The sequence below is a fragment of the Lithobates pipiens genome, unplaced genomic scaffold, assembly GCF_037356315.1.
Source record: "Lithobates pipiens isolate NorthernLeopardFrog02 unplaced genomic scaffold, aLitPip1_a1.2 Scaffold_13, whole genome shotgun sequence".
NCBI classification, from domain to species: domain Eukaryota; kingdom Metazoa; phylum Chordata; class Amphibia; order Anura; family Ranidae; genus Lithobates; species Lithobates pipiens.
In genome coordinates, this window is record NW_027507718.1 from 335,605,998 (window position 1) to 335,621,634 (window position 15,637).

Below are 15,637 nucleotides of genomic sequence, written 5' to 3' on the forward strand. Positions count from 1 at the left end.
CACAACCAGTTGAGGCATACAAAGTCCAGTGCGTCTTGCATACAGTCAAGCATGGTGGTGGGAGTATCATGGTCTGGGCTGCATGAGTGCTGCCAGCACTGGGGAGCTACAGTTCATTGAGGGAACCATGAATGCCTATATGTATTAGGTCATACTGAAGCAGAGCAGGAACCCCCTCCCTTCCAAGACTGGGCCTCAGGGCAGTATTCCAACATAATGACCCCAAGCACACCTCCAAGATGACCACTGCCTTTATAAAGCTGAGTGTAAAGGTAATGGACTGGCCAAGCATGTCTACAGACCTAAACCCTATTGAGCATCTGTAGGATGTTCTCAAATGGAAGGTGGAGGAGCGCAAGGTCTGTAACATCCACCAGCTGCATGATGACGTCATGGAGGAGTGGAAGAGGACTCCAGTGGCAACCTGTGAAGCTCTGGTGAACTCCGTGCCCAAGAGGGATAAGGCAGTGCTGGAAAATAATGGTGGTCACACAAAATATTGACCCCTTTGGACCCAATTTGGACATTTTTTCACTTAGGGGTGTATTCACTTTTGTTGCCAGCGATTTAGACATTAATAGCTGTGTGTTGAGTTATTTTGAGGGGACAGCAAATTTACACTGTTATACAAGCTGTACACTCACTACTTTACATTGCAGCAAAGTGTCATTTGTTTAGTGTTGTCACATGAAAAGATATAATAAAATATTTACAAAAATGTGAGGGGGGTGTACTCACTTTTGTGAGATACTGTATATATAAAAAATATAACAATTAGCTATGGTTCTGATCATCTGTTCAAAACTTGTATTAATCGCTTAAAATAGGTTTGTATGAATGGGAAATGTGTAAATGGATTGGAGCGTTTGCAATAGATGATGATTTTTACTTAAGATGTTTTTCTGGTACCCTAGGCATTTTAATAATCAAATTTTGTTGCTTATTGACCTGGATAGATTTCAGTAGAATGAGGAAGAAAGGTGGTGTGCCCAGAATATTGAGTGGTGTCTGAAGCAGTATGTGCTTCATCTTTCAACCTCCCATGTTCTGCAGTTCTCATTAAACCATCTGCGTTCTGGAGCTTCTAACATCACACTGACGTTATAGCTCAGTACTCAGGCACTTATAACAGTATGCTTCATTTTAATTGTGGATTATATCAAATAAGTACATATTTGAGAGCAAAAAATCTAAAGACATCTAATAAGATGCATTAATTAATAATTGTTTACACTGTTTGGTATAAACAGCCATACTCTATAGCAAACCGTGAGGAACAGTGCAACTCTTGGTCAGTTCAGCACTTGACTGCACTTGTAGGCAGCTGGTGTCTGATGGGGAGGGCTTGCCAACAACAATGCCAATAGGGCAACTACTCCCCCTGGCTTTTCTGTTGCAAATGTATCAATATCCTTATACCCTTGTTAAAATAACTTCCCATTTAATGGGCTATAACAAAGGATTATGTAGTAGTTTATGAATTATAAATATAAATAGATGTGTTTGGTTCTCTCTTACAGAAAGTGGAAGTCCTGAGTCCCGGGTGAATGCAATTCACTTCTTAGTTTACCAGCTTCCTGAAAAAAATCGAGAAATGTTGGACCTTCTCATCAAGCACTTGGCTTAGTATGTAACATCACTGTTATCTCTGCCTTAATATTGTGAACATAAATTAGAATGCTAATCAATCCATCCTGATTTTAGAGATCATCACAAGATCAGCACAAGTTTTGTTGCTTTAAGCTTAAATCCGTTGTATACTGTGTTTTTTATTTTGTTTGTTTTTTTACTTTTACCTACATGTAAGCCTATAATAAGGCTTACCTGTAGGTAAAAAAATATCTCCCAAACCTGTATGGTTTAGGTGATATTCCCCTCGCAATTCACCGTTGACTGCAGCGGCGCATGTGCACAGGGGACTTTCAGCTGGAAGCCTGGCAGACGGCGGACTTGACGCACGGGAGTGACGATATCGCGGCTCCGGCCACTCACAGCGCCGGAACCGCAATACCCGGAAGACACGCTGGGACCATGTCAGCTCCCTCGGCGTGGATCATCGGAGATATTGGGGCCTCGTTCTAAGGTAAGTATTTCAGAATCAGCTAGTATGCAGGTCATAAAAAAAAAATTTCAGTGGGTTTACTTTTGCTTTAAATGCGCTCAACAAGCAAAATCCCATTCATTTCAATGGTCCCTGTTCACATTTGGGGGGGGGGGGAATGAACTGGATTTTGTTTGTTGATTGTCCTCAGGCTTCGAGCTGCAAAACATTTATGTGAATGTAGCCTTAAACATAGAACAAAAGAGCACCCAGATCTGGCACACCATAAAAATGCATAGGGCAGTTGTATACAGCCTTGGTGAGGAGGGAGAAATGCAGTACCCTGGCCAAGCAAATCTGAACACAATCCAATTCTCTTCGTCCTTGTAGCAGCTGGACCAGGGAGAAGGTATTGTGCGCACCATTTTACTAGATGACACCTTTTGGGAGTGGGTCCCTCCTTTCTCAAGCCTGCTAAAGTGTGTTTTATGCTGCACTAGATTATTTTTTTTATACTTTACATATATAATTTGAGTTTTACATTTGCAGGTCACAGCATCTGTTATATTTCACCCCTTTCTGCCTAAGGGTAAAACTAAAACACAAAATAAATTCTGCTGCTCCTGATAATCGCAGTGATGCCACCATATGTATATGTTGTATGTACCCCTGTTAGAGCCCAGAAACAATAATGCACATTTTTGCTTTTTTTTTTTATCCTACCTAAAACACACCGATACTGATACTAATTTTAAAAATGCTTTTAAAAAAAAAAAAAAGATACAATGTATCTTTCCTCTCCATTCACAGGGAGAAACACAGGGACGGGCTTCACAGTTATTGATACCCTCCGATTGGCTATCACAGTTATCACAATGATCAGATGACCCAGAAATCGGAGGTTTCGGCACCCTATTGTTAGTATTGGACTCCCCGCTCCCGGTGAGCCCCCGGTCTCTGTGCTAGCAGTGTGCTGTGCACTCCCAGCACAAAGGCAGATACTCATTTATGCGGCCCCACGGAAAAAGCCCAGTCCAGTGAGGCCGCATATATGCATGCTGTCAGCGTGAAGGGAATAACGTCTGATTAATATTAGTATTGTATAATACTTTTAGGTTATTGCATTTATCTAATTTAAGCGTATTTTGTCTGTTTCATTCTGCTTACAAGAAGTTTCTACATTTCTTCCTCCACCCTACATGAGTCAAACTTATGATTCACATTGCTTATTAAGCAGACCTAATTGACAAAGCTGGTGCCCAGTGGCTTAGTGTTAATAGTAGATTTATGTATGTATATCTCTGACGTAATATCCTTTTTTTTTTTTTTTTAAGTGTCTCCAGCCATGCCAAGAAGAATTTGATGACTGTAGCTAATCTGGGAGTGGTGTTTGGCCCAACATTAATGAGACCTCAAGAAGAAACTGTAGCAGGCATCATGGACTTGAAGTTTCAAAACATTGTTGTTGAAATACTTATTGAAAATCATGAAAAGGTATTTACCCAACCTTTCTTGGCTGCTTTAACTTCTTTCAACAAATTTGGGATCGTTTTAATATCTAGTAGTCACACATATATGTAGAGTAGAGCTGTTCCTAAAAATTACAGTTGATAATTGAATGGTTGCTAACAGGGTTCCTTATAGCAACAGTGAGCTTCCAGCTTTCATGTTAAAGCTCACCACACATGTTACAATCTGACCATAAGGTCTTCATATTACAAAATTGAATACATTTAGAGCTAGTTGTGCAAAGAGTGTACAGTTAGATTGTTGCATGGTTGGTGAGCCTAAAGGAGTAGTACAGCCAAAGCTTGTTTGGCTGTGCTACTCCTATGGATCACAGGATTGCAGTTCGTTCTGCACTCCTGCAACCTGTTTTCAGCAGACGTGCCTCGGCCGCAACCTGGCTCAGCCTCTCAGCAAGCCACCGAGAGCCTGAGCTGGCCACTCCCATCCCTCCACAGCTCAGCGCTCCAGTGACCGGGGGGGGGGGGTCACAGAGGAGAGAGCGGTGACCAGCAGTCACCGGGTCTCTACTCACAGTGCTGTGAGAACCGAGCAATTGGTGGTGTTCCATCATTCGGTTCCCAGTGTTGGTGTCCACAGGGGACAGATGCTGATTCGATTCAATGCTGCATCTATCTAGGTAAGTATATTTCTAGAAAAAAATGCCATACATCTTTTAAATTCCATACCCTTTTTCATTGCTCTGTACATTACTGCTAGTCTTGCTTTCTAACGTGTTGGCTACACTGCATGACTGAGTATAAACTTAAAAATTAATTGTTTCTGGTTATATGTTCTGTTTCTATAGCTAGAAGCAAAGTTAATGTATGGGGACATCTGTGATCTGTCATACCTCATGCCCCACAGCCTCACACTGTCTCCTTTTTGCCAGTTGTTTTTGATATAACCGTTTTAAGACTCCTCTACTATATGCTCTTTGCTGCTATCAGAAAATGGTTGTATATCTCTAAGTACCAGTGGCCAGGGTGTGGGGTTTGAGGATTTAGAAATATCAAGAGAGAAGTGGATCGCATAGCATTTAAATAAAGGTAAATTGAGTGAACATTCGGACTTTAACGTAGTTGCAGTCTCTCCCTGTAGCATTAGCCATCATTGATTTATTTAACTTGTTGATTAGAGTTGCTGTATAGCAATGTACATAAAATGGAAACTTTTCATCTGTATTCTTGTAGCAGAAATCTTTTTGTCTTTCTATTTATGTGATGTGTTCATAGCACAGAAGTCAGATGAGGTGACACCAGAATGAAGCAAGAGCCGGGAAGGCAGTTTTCATTGTTAGGATGAATATACTCTACATTTTGGCAATCACCCAGGGCTGACAGACTAGACAAGTGTCTTATTGTCAGTATGGATCAGTGGAATGTGATTGCCTATACAACACCTTTCAACCAAAGATTTCTGATGGGCTGGATAGAGCTGAAAGTTATTTATGACAAATCCGGGTGTCTGCTTGGACAAGTAAAAGTTAAAGGAAAACTATACTGGTTTTAGGTTGTTGTTTTTTTGTTTGTTTTTTTGTTTTGTTTTTTGTTTTTTTTAAATTGCTGTTTTTTATACCTGGTTTTATATATCTAGATGTCAATCAATCTTTTATCTATCTATGTACAGTGCCTTGCAAAAGTATTCACCCCCTTGGCATTTTTCGTGTTTTGTTGCCTCACAACCTGGAATTAACATGGATTGTTTGAGGATTTTGCATCGTTTAATTTACACAACATGCCCACAACTTTGAAGATTTTTTTTTTTATTATGAAGCAAACAAATAGGACAAAATAACAGAAAAAGTCAATGTGCATAACTATTCACCCCCCTAAAGTCAATACTTTGTAGAGACACCTTTTTGTGGCTATCACAGCTCTAAGTTGCTTTGGATAAGTCTCTATGAGCTTGCTACATCTTACCACTTGGATTTTTACCCATTCCACCTCGCAAAACTGCTCCAGCTCCTTCAAGTTGGATGGTTTGCGCTTGTGAACAGCAATCTTTTTAAGTCTGACCACAGATTTTCTATTGAATTGAGGTCTGGGCTTTGACTAGGCCATTCAAACACATTTACATGTTTCCCCTTAAAACACCAACGTGTTGCATTAACAGTGGGTTTGGGGTCATTGTCCCGCTGGAAGGTGAACCTCCGTCCTAGCCTCAAATCACACACAAAGTGGTAAAGGTTTTACTCAAGAATAGCCCTGTATTTAGCACCATCTATCTTCCCCTCAACTCTGACCAGTTTCCCAGTCTCGACTGCTGAAAAACATCCCCACAGCATGATTCTGTCACCACCACGTTTTACTATGGGGATGGTGTCCTTTGGGTTATGTGATGTGTTGGACTTGGGCCAGACAGCGTTTTCTTTGATGGCCAAAAAGTTAAATTTTAGTCTCATCCGACCAGAGCACGTTCCTCCATATATTTTAGGAGTCTCCCACATGCCTTTTCGCAAACTCAAAACCTGCCATTTAGTTTTTTCTGAAAGTAATGGCTTTCTTCTGGCCACTCTGCCATAAAACCCAACTCTATGGAGCGTATGGCTTATTGTCATCATATGTACAGATACTCCAGTCTCTGCTGTGGAGCTCTGCAGCTCCTCCAGGGTTACCTTGGGTCTCTGTGTTGCCTCTCTGATTAATGCCCTCCTTGCCTGGTCCGTGTATTTTGGTGTGTGGTTGTCTCTTGGCAGGTTTGCCATGTTCTTTCCATTTGGTTATGATAGATTTGATGGTGCGCCTAGGGATCATCAAAGATTTAGATATTTTTTGATAACCTAACCCTGATTTGCACTTCTCAACAACATTGTCCCTTACTTGTTTGGAGAGTTCCTTGGTCCTCATGGCAGTATTTGGTTAGTGGTGCCTCTTGCTTAGGTGTTGCAGCCTCATATGTTATGACATATTATGTGACACTTAGATTGGGCTTCATAATAAAGGGGGTGAATACATACGCACATGCCAATTATCCGTTTTTTATTTCATGACACTGCAATCATCATGCTTGACTGTAGGCAAGACACACTTGGCTTTGTACTCCTCACCTTGTTGCAGCCACACACGCTTGACACCATCTGAACCAAATACGTTTATCTTGGTCTCTTTAGACCACAGGACATGGTTCCAGTAATCCATGTCCTTAGTCGCCTTGTCTTCTGCAAAATTTTTGTGGGCTTTCAGGTGCATCATCTTTAGAAGAGGCTTCCTTCTGAAATGACAGTCATGCAGACCAATTTGATGCAGTGCGTGAGACGTATGATCTGAACACTGTCCGCCTGACCCGCCACCCCTTCAATCTCTGCAGCAATGCTGGCAGCACTCATGCATCGATTTCCCAAAGACAGCCTCTGGATATGCCACTGAGCATGTGCACTCAACTTCTTTGCTCGACCATGGCGAGGCCTGTTCTGAGTGGAACCTGTCCCGTTAATACGCTGTATGGTCTTGGCCACTATGCTGTAGCTCAGTTTCAGGTTCTTGGCAGTCTTCTTATAGCCTAAGCCATCTTCTTGTGGAGCAACAATTTTTTTTCAGATCCTCAGTTTTTTGGCATGAGAGGCCATGTTGCTTCACTACTTTACATTGTAGCAAAGTGTAATTTATTCAGTGTTGTCACATGAAAAGATATATAATGAAATATTTACAAAAATGTGAGGGGGTGTGAGATACTGTATATGAGATCAATTCGGGGAATATTTGATTTAGCCATTTTCATATGGCAGAAAACTAATATTAGTGTTTTATTAGTATTATTAGATATTTGTTGTGTTTGAGATTAGGAGTCTTGTTAAATGTAGTTTTTGTCATTTCTTTATTTTCCTCGTATATTTGAGTTATTTTGCATATTATGTTTTTGGTGGGTTTTTTTCCTGTACCTTATTAGTATTGTAAATGTATTACCATGTATTGTTTTGTAAAATGCCTTGTATTTTTTTAAGAAGTTTGCAGAAAAAAATAAATAAAAGCTAAAGTTTTTAATCTGCTTATATTTTGCCTTACCCCGTCCCCACAAATTAACATGGTAATGGCATTGTAAAACAAACCTCTTCTGTATTCACAAAATGCCATATTGTATACCCAGTCACATCATCACTAATACTCTGTGCTTATCTACACAAATTAGGCTTATAATGGCTGATGGGCAGGGCTTGCATTGAGCTGTATATAGCTTCCGCAATTAAAAGAACTGCAGTCCAAAGAATGAAAGGGGCATACCAGGGACAGATGAGCTGGTGAGATGATACTGGATGTCCAAATTAGATGGGCTTTATCTGACTTGCGGCAGCATCTAATACACACTGTGAGATCAGAGTAAGCAGTTTCAATACTGGAGAGGGGCCTATATTAGGCTGGGTTCTTGTGTTTTTCCACATATGTTTTTCCACATCCAATTTGCATGACATGCAAGTGTGACCAGGTCTGAATGGAACCGGTCCGGGGCAGCCCCGGAGCGGATTGCAAAAGGGTCCTTTGTGTGCTTGGGCAAAAATTCAGATCTGAATTGCACTTGAACAGGTGAACAGGCACACACTGGACCCTGTGGCCGCACATACACTATTTACAAAAGTACTGGGACACTTGCCGTTACATAGGCATGAACTTTGGAATCCCAGTCTTAGTCCGTAGGGTTCAATATTGAGTTGGCCCACCCTTTGCAGCTATAGGGGAGAGTTTAGGAGTGTGTCTATGGGAATGTTTGACCATTCTTCCAGAACCTTGCTTTGTGCACTGATGCACAGTCATGTTGGAACAGGAAGGGGCCATCCCCAAACTGCTCCCACAAAGTTGGGAGCATAAAATTATTCAAGATGTCTCGGTATGCTGATGCCTTAAGAGTTCCCTTCACTGGAACTAAGGGGCCAATCCCAACCACTGAAAAACAACCCCACACCATAATCCCCCTCCACCAAATGATTTGAACCAGTCCAGAAAGCAAGGTCCATGAAGACATGGATGAGCGTGTTTGGGGTGGAAGAACTTGACTGGCCTGCACAGAGTCCTGACCTCAACCCATTAAGAACACCTTTAAGATGAATTGGAGCAGACTGTGGGCCAGGCCTTCTAGAAGAGTGGTCAAATAGTCCCATAGACACACTCCTAAACCTTGTGGACAGCCTTCCCAGAAGAGTTAAAGCTGCAAAGGGTGGGTCAAGTCAATATTGAACCCTACGGACTACATAAACACTATCAGCTTTTCTGCTGATTTTTTTTCCTTCAGATTTACCAAAATCATATAATATGAGGTCAAACCTTAGGAGCTTCAATGCGTATGCAATCAGGCAGGCCCTTGCACTACATGGTTTTGGTAAATCTGAAGAAAAAAAAACGGCAGAAAATCTGATAGTGTGTATGGGGCTTAAGACTGGGATGTCATTAAAGTTCATGTGTATCGGAATGGCAAAATGAAGCAATTCCAAGAATTAAGGAATCAGTTTCTAATTCCGAAAAAGTCCTTTTTTAGATAGTTGCAGATTAGGCATGCCCTGGAAAAGCAGTTTGAGGGGGCAGCAATAGTATGGAGTGAGATGCCAGTAATTAAGGATCTACTCCGAGCAGAATCGGGAAAAGGATTAATATCTAAAGTGTATGTAGAGTTGTGTAAGGAATACCAGGGGAAAAAATGGGGTCAAATAAATAGGAAAAAATGGGAGACGGATGTGGGTAACATTTTGGAAGATCAATGGGAGAGGATTCTTGAGGTGGCACCTTGGGTGTCCATTTTCCCATCTCAAAAGTTCTCACATTTACTCTTATTGTATAGAGCATATTATACCCCTAAGAGGATGGCCCAGTTTGGCAGAAGGAGTGATGCAGCCTGTCCTAGATGTGGAAGGATAGAAGGAGACATGATCCACATGTTCTGGAGATGTCCTAAGTTACATCGGTACTGGAGGGAGGTGGTGAGGATAGTTAGTCATGTCTTTGAGACAGTAGTAGAAATAGAACCGGTGGGATGTGTACTGGGATGGATCAAGGGGAGTAGTGAACCTAAAGATGGTAACCTAGCAAAATTAAGGTGTTTTTTTCAAGCTAGAAAACTTATAGCCCAGAAATGGCAATCCTCTACACCTCCAACGAGTGGAGAGTGGGTGCAAAATATGAACAGAGTTATCCTTAAAGAAAGAGTAGCATATATAAGACAAGGATGTATTAAAAAATTTGACAGGATATGGAAGGTATGGTGGGAGAAAATGAATGATGGTACTTTTTAATAAGAAGGAAGTATGAGTGGGTGCGTATAAGTGGGGAGGTGACGAATGTAGGAAATGGAAGGGTGGGATGGGGATATGTAAAAATGGTACTGTGTCCCTACCTTTTTTTTTTTATGGAAAGGTTGTTTGTGATGAAAAAGAAATGAATAAAGATATAAAGCTTAAAAAAAGTTTGTGTGTACAGGCAGTGTCCCAATACTTTTGGTATTAGATTGTATGTGAACCAAGCCTAACTGTGCTAGACTGAAGGGAAGGCTGACAGTTCAAATTAAGCAGTTTGCCAACATTTTTACTTTAGCTGATGAAAATTTGTCCTAAAAAACTGAATTAAAGATTTATTACAGCAAATTAATGAATTTTTGAATTGGGAAGACCTACAGAATCATGCACTTTCAAGACAGACATATTAGATTTTAGAGTAATTTTAAAAAGTACCCAGGGACTAGTATCATTCAATGCATTCACATTATTTGAGCAACAGAAGCACAGCTATTAACATTTTAAAATATTATTAATCTATTAGTTCTTGTTGGTTGTAGGTGTTTGAATATTGCTAACTCTCTGTTTAACATCTTAATTGTTGTGATGAGGTTTGATTTAATAATTTAGAAACTAAAATGGAATGAGTTATGCTCTTTCTTTTTTTGAGTAGTCAGCTCAGACGTCTTGCATCCAGAGCATTACTCATAAGAGGGCAGTGTAGTTCTACTAGGAAGAACCAGAATCTTAAGCAGACATTTTCATCAGAGAAATAAAAGCTTAGCAGGCAAATTCTTATAACCAAAGTGATAAATATTTTGAATTTATGGTATCCTAGCAGTGAGACACAACAGGATATGTGCTGCTAAATGGGAACTTTTATGATTTGCAAACCCTTAGAGACATATTTATAAAGCAGTCAATGTGACTTTCACCAAGCATTCACTGGTGGTGAATCAATCACTGTCAATTAAACAGGCACCAGAAAGATTCATCTGCAGTGAATGTTTGTTCAAAGTCAAATTCGCTGTTTTATAAATGGGCTCCTTTGTTTGAAATGGTGTTAGCCTACTGTACAAGCTCCTTCAGCTATCTTTCAAAAAGGCTGCCTATTTGAACTGAGAAGCCGCTAAAGGAGCACGCACGGAAGGCTGACAGTGCCGCCAGCAATTTGAGTCAGTGGCTTAGCATCATTGTCCTACAACAGGAAGTGCTTTCATTGGCAGGATATACATACGTATGCCTTCTGAAACCAGTACAAGTATTTTTGTGTGAACATTTTTTTTTTTTTTTATGAAGCTTTATTTAATTTTTTCCTCACATCCATGTGTGTTGTGCTGAGTCCTGCTTCTTTACTTCATGCTGCACAGCAGATATTCCTTCTTGTACACTGTTTTTCTATCTGCTATGTACATTGTACTTTGAGCATCGTGGGCTGATGCTGTAGAGCAGCCTTTTTCAAGCAGGGCACCCAGGGTGCCTACAGGGTTCTTCAGGGGTGCCTTGGCAAAATGCATAACATTGCTCAAAAATTGTGTTCAAGCCAGTGGGTGGAACAAGCCTGCTTTTACAAAAGTGGATAGTTGGGGGGGGGGGGGGGAGGGGATTATTACGGTGCCAAAACAATCAAAAGGATAGCAATTATTCTATATACAATTTATTATAACATTTAAACAAAAAATTCACACTACAAATAGATACAAATAATTAAAATTCGGGGAGCACAGAAGATATTATGTATGGCCCAAATAGTGATGGCTTTGATGTGCTGCTGGGTCAAATCTTCCCTACATGTTTCACCATTACAATGGCTTCCTCAGGGGAAATAGGACTTGACCAGTGATATAAAAAGAGAAGCTACAAAATATAAAGGAAGAAAGAAAAAACAGAAATATAAATACAAAAATGTAATAGATTTGGGGTTACGTGTTGCATGGCTTTTATAGGTAAAATATATTTCATGAACCCAGTCAAGAGATTCCCAGACCACCCTCCCTAGATGGTATATCAACGTCAAATCCAAAGGAGTGCATACATACCCCAAATTCTACCCAAGCATGGGGCGGGCAAAGCGCACGCCCAATGGGTGACGCCTCAAATAATAACCACCTTGATGTGACTGCAGGGGGCAAAGGGCAACCAATAAAACAAAAAAATATATATATATGTATACTTATTAGATTCGGGGTAATAGGCAAATAAGCCCAAAATAAATTATCCCAAAAAAGCATAAACAGGAGCCAACATGGCCTCCATACATACCCAATCAAAGAGACAAATAATTTCAAATGCAGGGGCACTAAAGAGGCAAGAAACCGAATGTACAGATAGATTGAGTTGTATCCATAAACGCTAATTGGATATATAGTGGCTAAAATAAAGTAACAATTAGGAAACTTGCTATCAAAAAAAAAAAAGGAGAAAGGGGAAAGAGAATTACATAATGTATCCAACAACCAATCTGATGCTTACCTCTTTACTACTAGCATATAGACCAGTACTGTTAAATAAACCAGAATCACCCCAGCGCAGAGTGCCTGAGCTTGTGAGCAGCCAATTGGAGAATATCCACTAGATGGAAATCCCTAAGGCTCCTTTCACAATGGGTCGGTTTTCAGGCACTACGCCTGAAAAAAACGGCCCCTTTCACACTGGAGTGGTGCGCTAGCAGGACGGTGAAAAAAAGTCCTGCTAGCCGCATCTTTGGAGCAGTGAAAGGAGCAGTGTATTCACCGCTCCTACCCATTGAAATCAATGGGGCAGCATGGCTATACCGCCGGCAACGTTTTTTAACCCTTTTATTGTTTTAACCCCTGCTAGCGGGCGTAGACCGCCGCAAAAACAACGGTAAAGCGCTGCTAAAAATAGCGGGGCTTTACCGCCGACGCCCGCACCGCCCCAGTGTGAAAGGGGCCTAAAGGATACAAAGATAGAGAAAGGAGACCACATAAAATCAATCCGGACCATAAGGGAAAGTGTGGAGCAGACCCCTCCTTAGGTACCTTGATACAACCATACATGCGAATCGGCGCCCCCGTCGAACAAGCAAAATGTGTCTGGTTCAAGTGCCATTTATACCCCCCACTCGATCGGCGTGCTTGCGTCACCACCGAGCAAGAGCGGACGAAAGACTGCCACTGCGCATGCGTTGCATAGCACCATGGGTATTGTAGGCTCATGTTGTGGATCGGGCGCATGTGCAGTGGCCGTCTTTCGTCCGGGGCGCTGATTCGTATGTATGGTTGTATAAAGGTTAGTACGCGGTTATGGAGGGGTCTGCTCCACACTTCTCCTTATGGTCCGGTTTGATTTTATGCGGTCTCCTTTCTCTATCTTTGTATCCTTTAGAGATTTCCATCTAGTGGATATTCTCCAATTGGCTGCTTACAAGCTCAGGCACTCTCTGCGCTGGGGCGATTCTGGTTTATATAACCCAGTACTGGTCTATATGCTAGTAGTAAAGAGGTAAGCATCAGATTGGTTGTTGGATACATTATGTAATTCGCTTTCCCCTTTCTCTTTTTTTTATTTATTTTTTTAAGGCAAGTTTCCTAATTGTTACTTTTATTTTAGCCACTATATATCCAATTCGAGTTTTTGTCTACAACTCAATCTATCTGTACATTCGGTTTCTTGCCTCTTCAGCGCCCCTGCATTTGAAATGATTTGTCTCTTTGATTGGGTATGTATGGAGGCCATGTTGGCTGCTGTTTTTTGGGATCATTTATTTTGGGCTTATTTGCCTATTACCCCAAATCTAATAAATATAATATATATAATTTTTTGTTTTACTGGTTGCCCTTTGCCTCCTGCAGTCACATCAAGGGGGTTATTATTTGAGGCGCCACCCATTGGGCGTACGCTTTGCCCGCCCCAAGCTGGGGTAGAATTTGGGGTATGTATGCACTTCTTTGGATTTGACGTTGATATACCATCTATGGTGGGTGGTCTGGGAATCTCTTGACTGGGTTCATCAGATCTATTTTACCTATAGAAACCATGCAACACGTAACCCCAAATATATTACATTTTTGTATTTATATTTCTGTTTTTTCTTCCTTTATATTTTGTAGCTTCTCTTTTTATATCACTGGTCAAGTCCTATTTCCCCTGAGGAAGCCATTGTAATGGTGAAACATGTAGGGAAGAATTGACCCAGCAGCACATCAAGGCCATCACTATTCAGGCCCTACATAATATCTTCTGTGCTCCCTGAATTTTAATTGATTATTTGTAGTGTGGATTTTTTGTTTAAATTATGTTGTAATAAAATTTATATAGAACAATTGCTATCCTTTTGATTGTTTTAGCACCGTAATAATCCCCTTTTTCCCAACTATTCACTTATCTAAAACGGACCCCACTGCCATTTTCTCCAATTTTTCTAAGCCTGCTTTTAGTTACACAAAGCCACAGGTCTTTATTGTACACCATTACCACCTTCTAGCCACCAGTGTCCTAACAATCAATGACATCATCGGTTGATAAGAAGGATGTTGGGTGTAGTATCCTTGTTTGCACCACCCCTGCACCTCTCCATCAGCATTGGAGTCACATTAGCTTAGTTAGGCCTTGTTCACACCATGGTGCAGAGACATCAGTTTTTCTATATGCGTTCTGCAGGGGCAGCAAAAAACGATTGTTCTCTATGTGCCCTGTTCACACCACAACATGCAGATTTTTTCTGTGCAAGAATCTGCAACATTTTGTGCACTTTTCTGCATGTGAAAAACTGACGTGACAACAACATTGGTGTAAACAGGGCACATAACTGACACGCATGAAAACTGATGTGAAACTGGTGTACCTGTAAGTGAAATCTGCGCAGCTTTCCCATCCTTTTTCATGCGCGTATGGTGTGAAAGCTCAGGGAGAAGAGAAACATTGGTATACAAGTCAGTATCAGTGTGCAAAGGTATATTTGCTTTGGAAAAATAAATCCCCTCTACCAATGGGTGTCTTGCATGTATGAATGTTGCTACGTTATGTAAAACTATTCAGTTTTTACATTTTAGAATGGGGTGCCTCGAGCCGGTGCTGAAATTTAAAGGGTGCCTTGACTGAAAAAAGTTTTTTTTTTTTTTTTTTTTTGGGCAATTGTATAGGGAAAGGGGGGAAATAAGTGACCACTCAATTGGAATTACATTTTGTCATTCTAGAAAATGCATGTGATCAGATACGCATTTTTGGTTGTCCTGTAACATTTGCAATGTTTGAATTGAACGTTTTAGGTATACACATGTTTTTTATTTTTTTGCTTCAATCAGGTCTTTGTCTTCAGTTTTTGACAGAGTTTATGCGTGTTGCCAGCGGCCACAATGTCCGCTGGCGACCCGCGTTCGCTCCTGAGACACAGAATGGGGATCTGTCAATGTAAACAGACAGATCCTCATTCTGTCAGGGAGTAGAGAGAGATCTGCTGTTCCTAGTAATCAGGAACAGCAATCTCTCTATTTCCAGTCAGTACACTACCCCCACAGTTAAACACCTCCCTAGGACACGCTTAACCCCTTGATCGCCACCTAGTGTAAACCCCTTCCTTGCCAGTGACATTTATACAGCAATCAGTCGCTATTTTTATATGTATTTTGATCTGTCCAGTTTCCGATCTGTCTGCCGCAGTCCCACTAAAAATTGCAGATCACCGCCATTACTAGTAAAAAATAATAAAAGTGCCATAAATCTATCCCCTGTTTTGTAGACGCTATAACATTTGTGCAAACCAATCAATATACGCTTATTGCATTGTGTTCTACATGTTTTTTGGTAAAAAAAAAAAAAGGATACATACGGGCCTAAACTGATGAAGAAATTTATATAATGTATAACTATTCCTGCGCTAACGTGTGAAAAAGGGGGACTACAGATGAAACTGCTGCAAGTGCCAAATGTGG

General features: G+C 40.8%; 1 protein-coding gene across 4 annotated transcripts in view; it reads left to right on the forward strand.

Moving 5' to 3' along the window:
• ARHGAP10 (Rho GTPase activating protein 10) overlaps positions 1-15,637 on the forward strand; it is a 433,763-nt gene that overhangs the window by 280,307 nt on the left and 137,819 nt on the right. For all 4 annotated transcript variants that reach the window (XM_077477009.1, XM_077477008.1, XM_077477011.1 and 1 more), the window contains 2 exons: positions 1,521-1,626; positions 3,376-3,535. In XM_077477009.1, the coding sequence (XP_077333135.1) occupies positions 1,521-1,626; positions 3,376-3,535 (266 nt within the window). The remainder of the gene's footprint in view (positions 1-1,520; positions 1,627-3,375; positions 3,536-15,637) is intronic.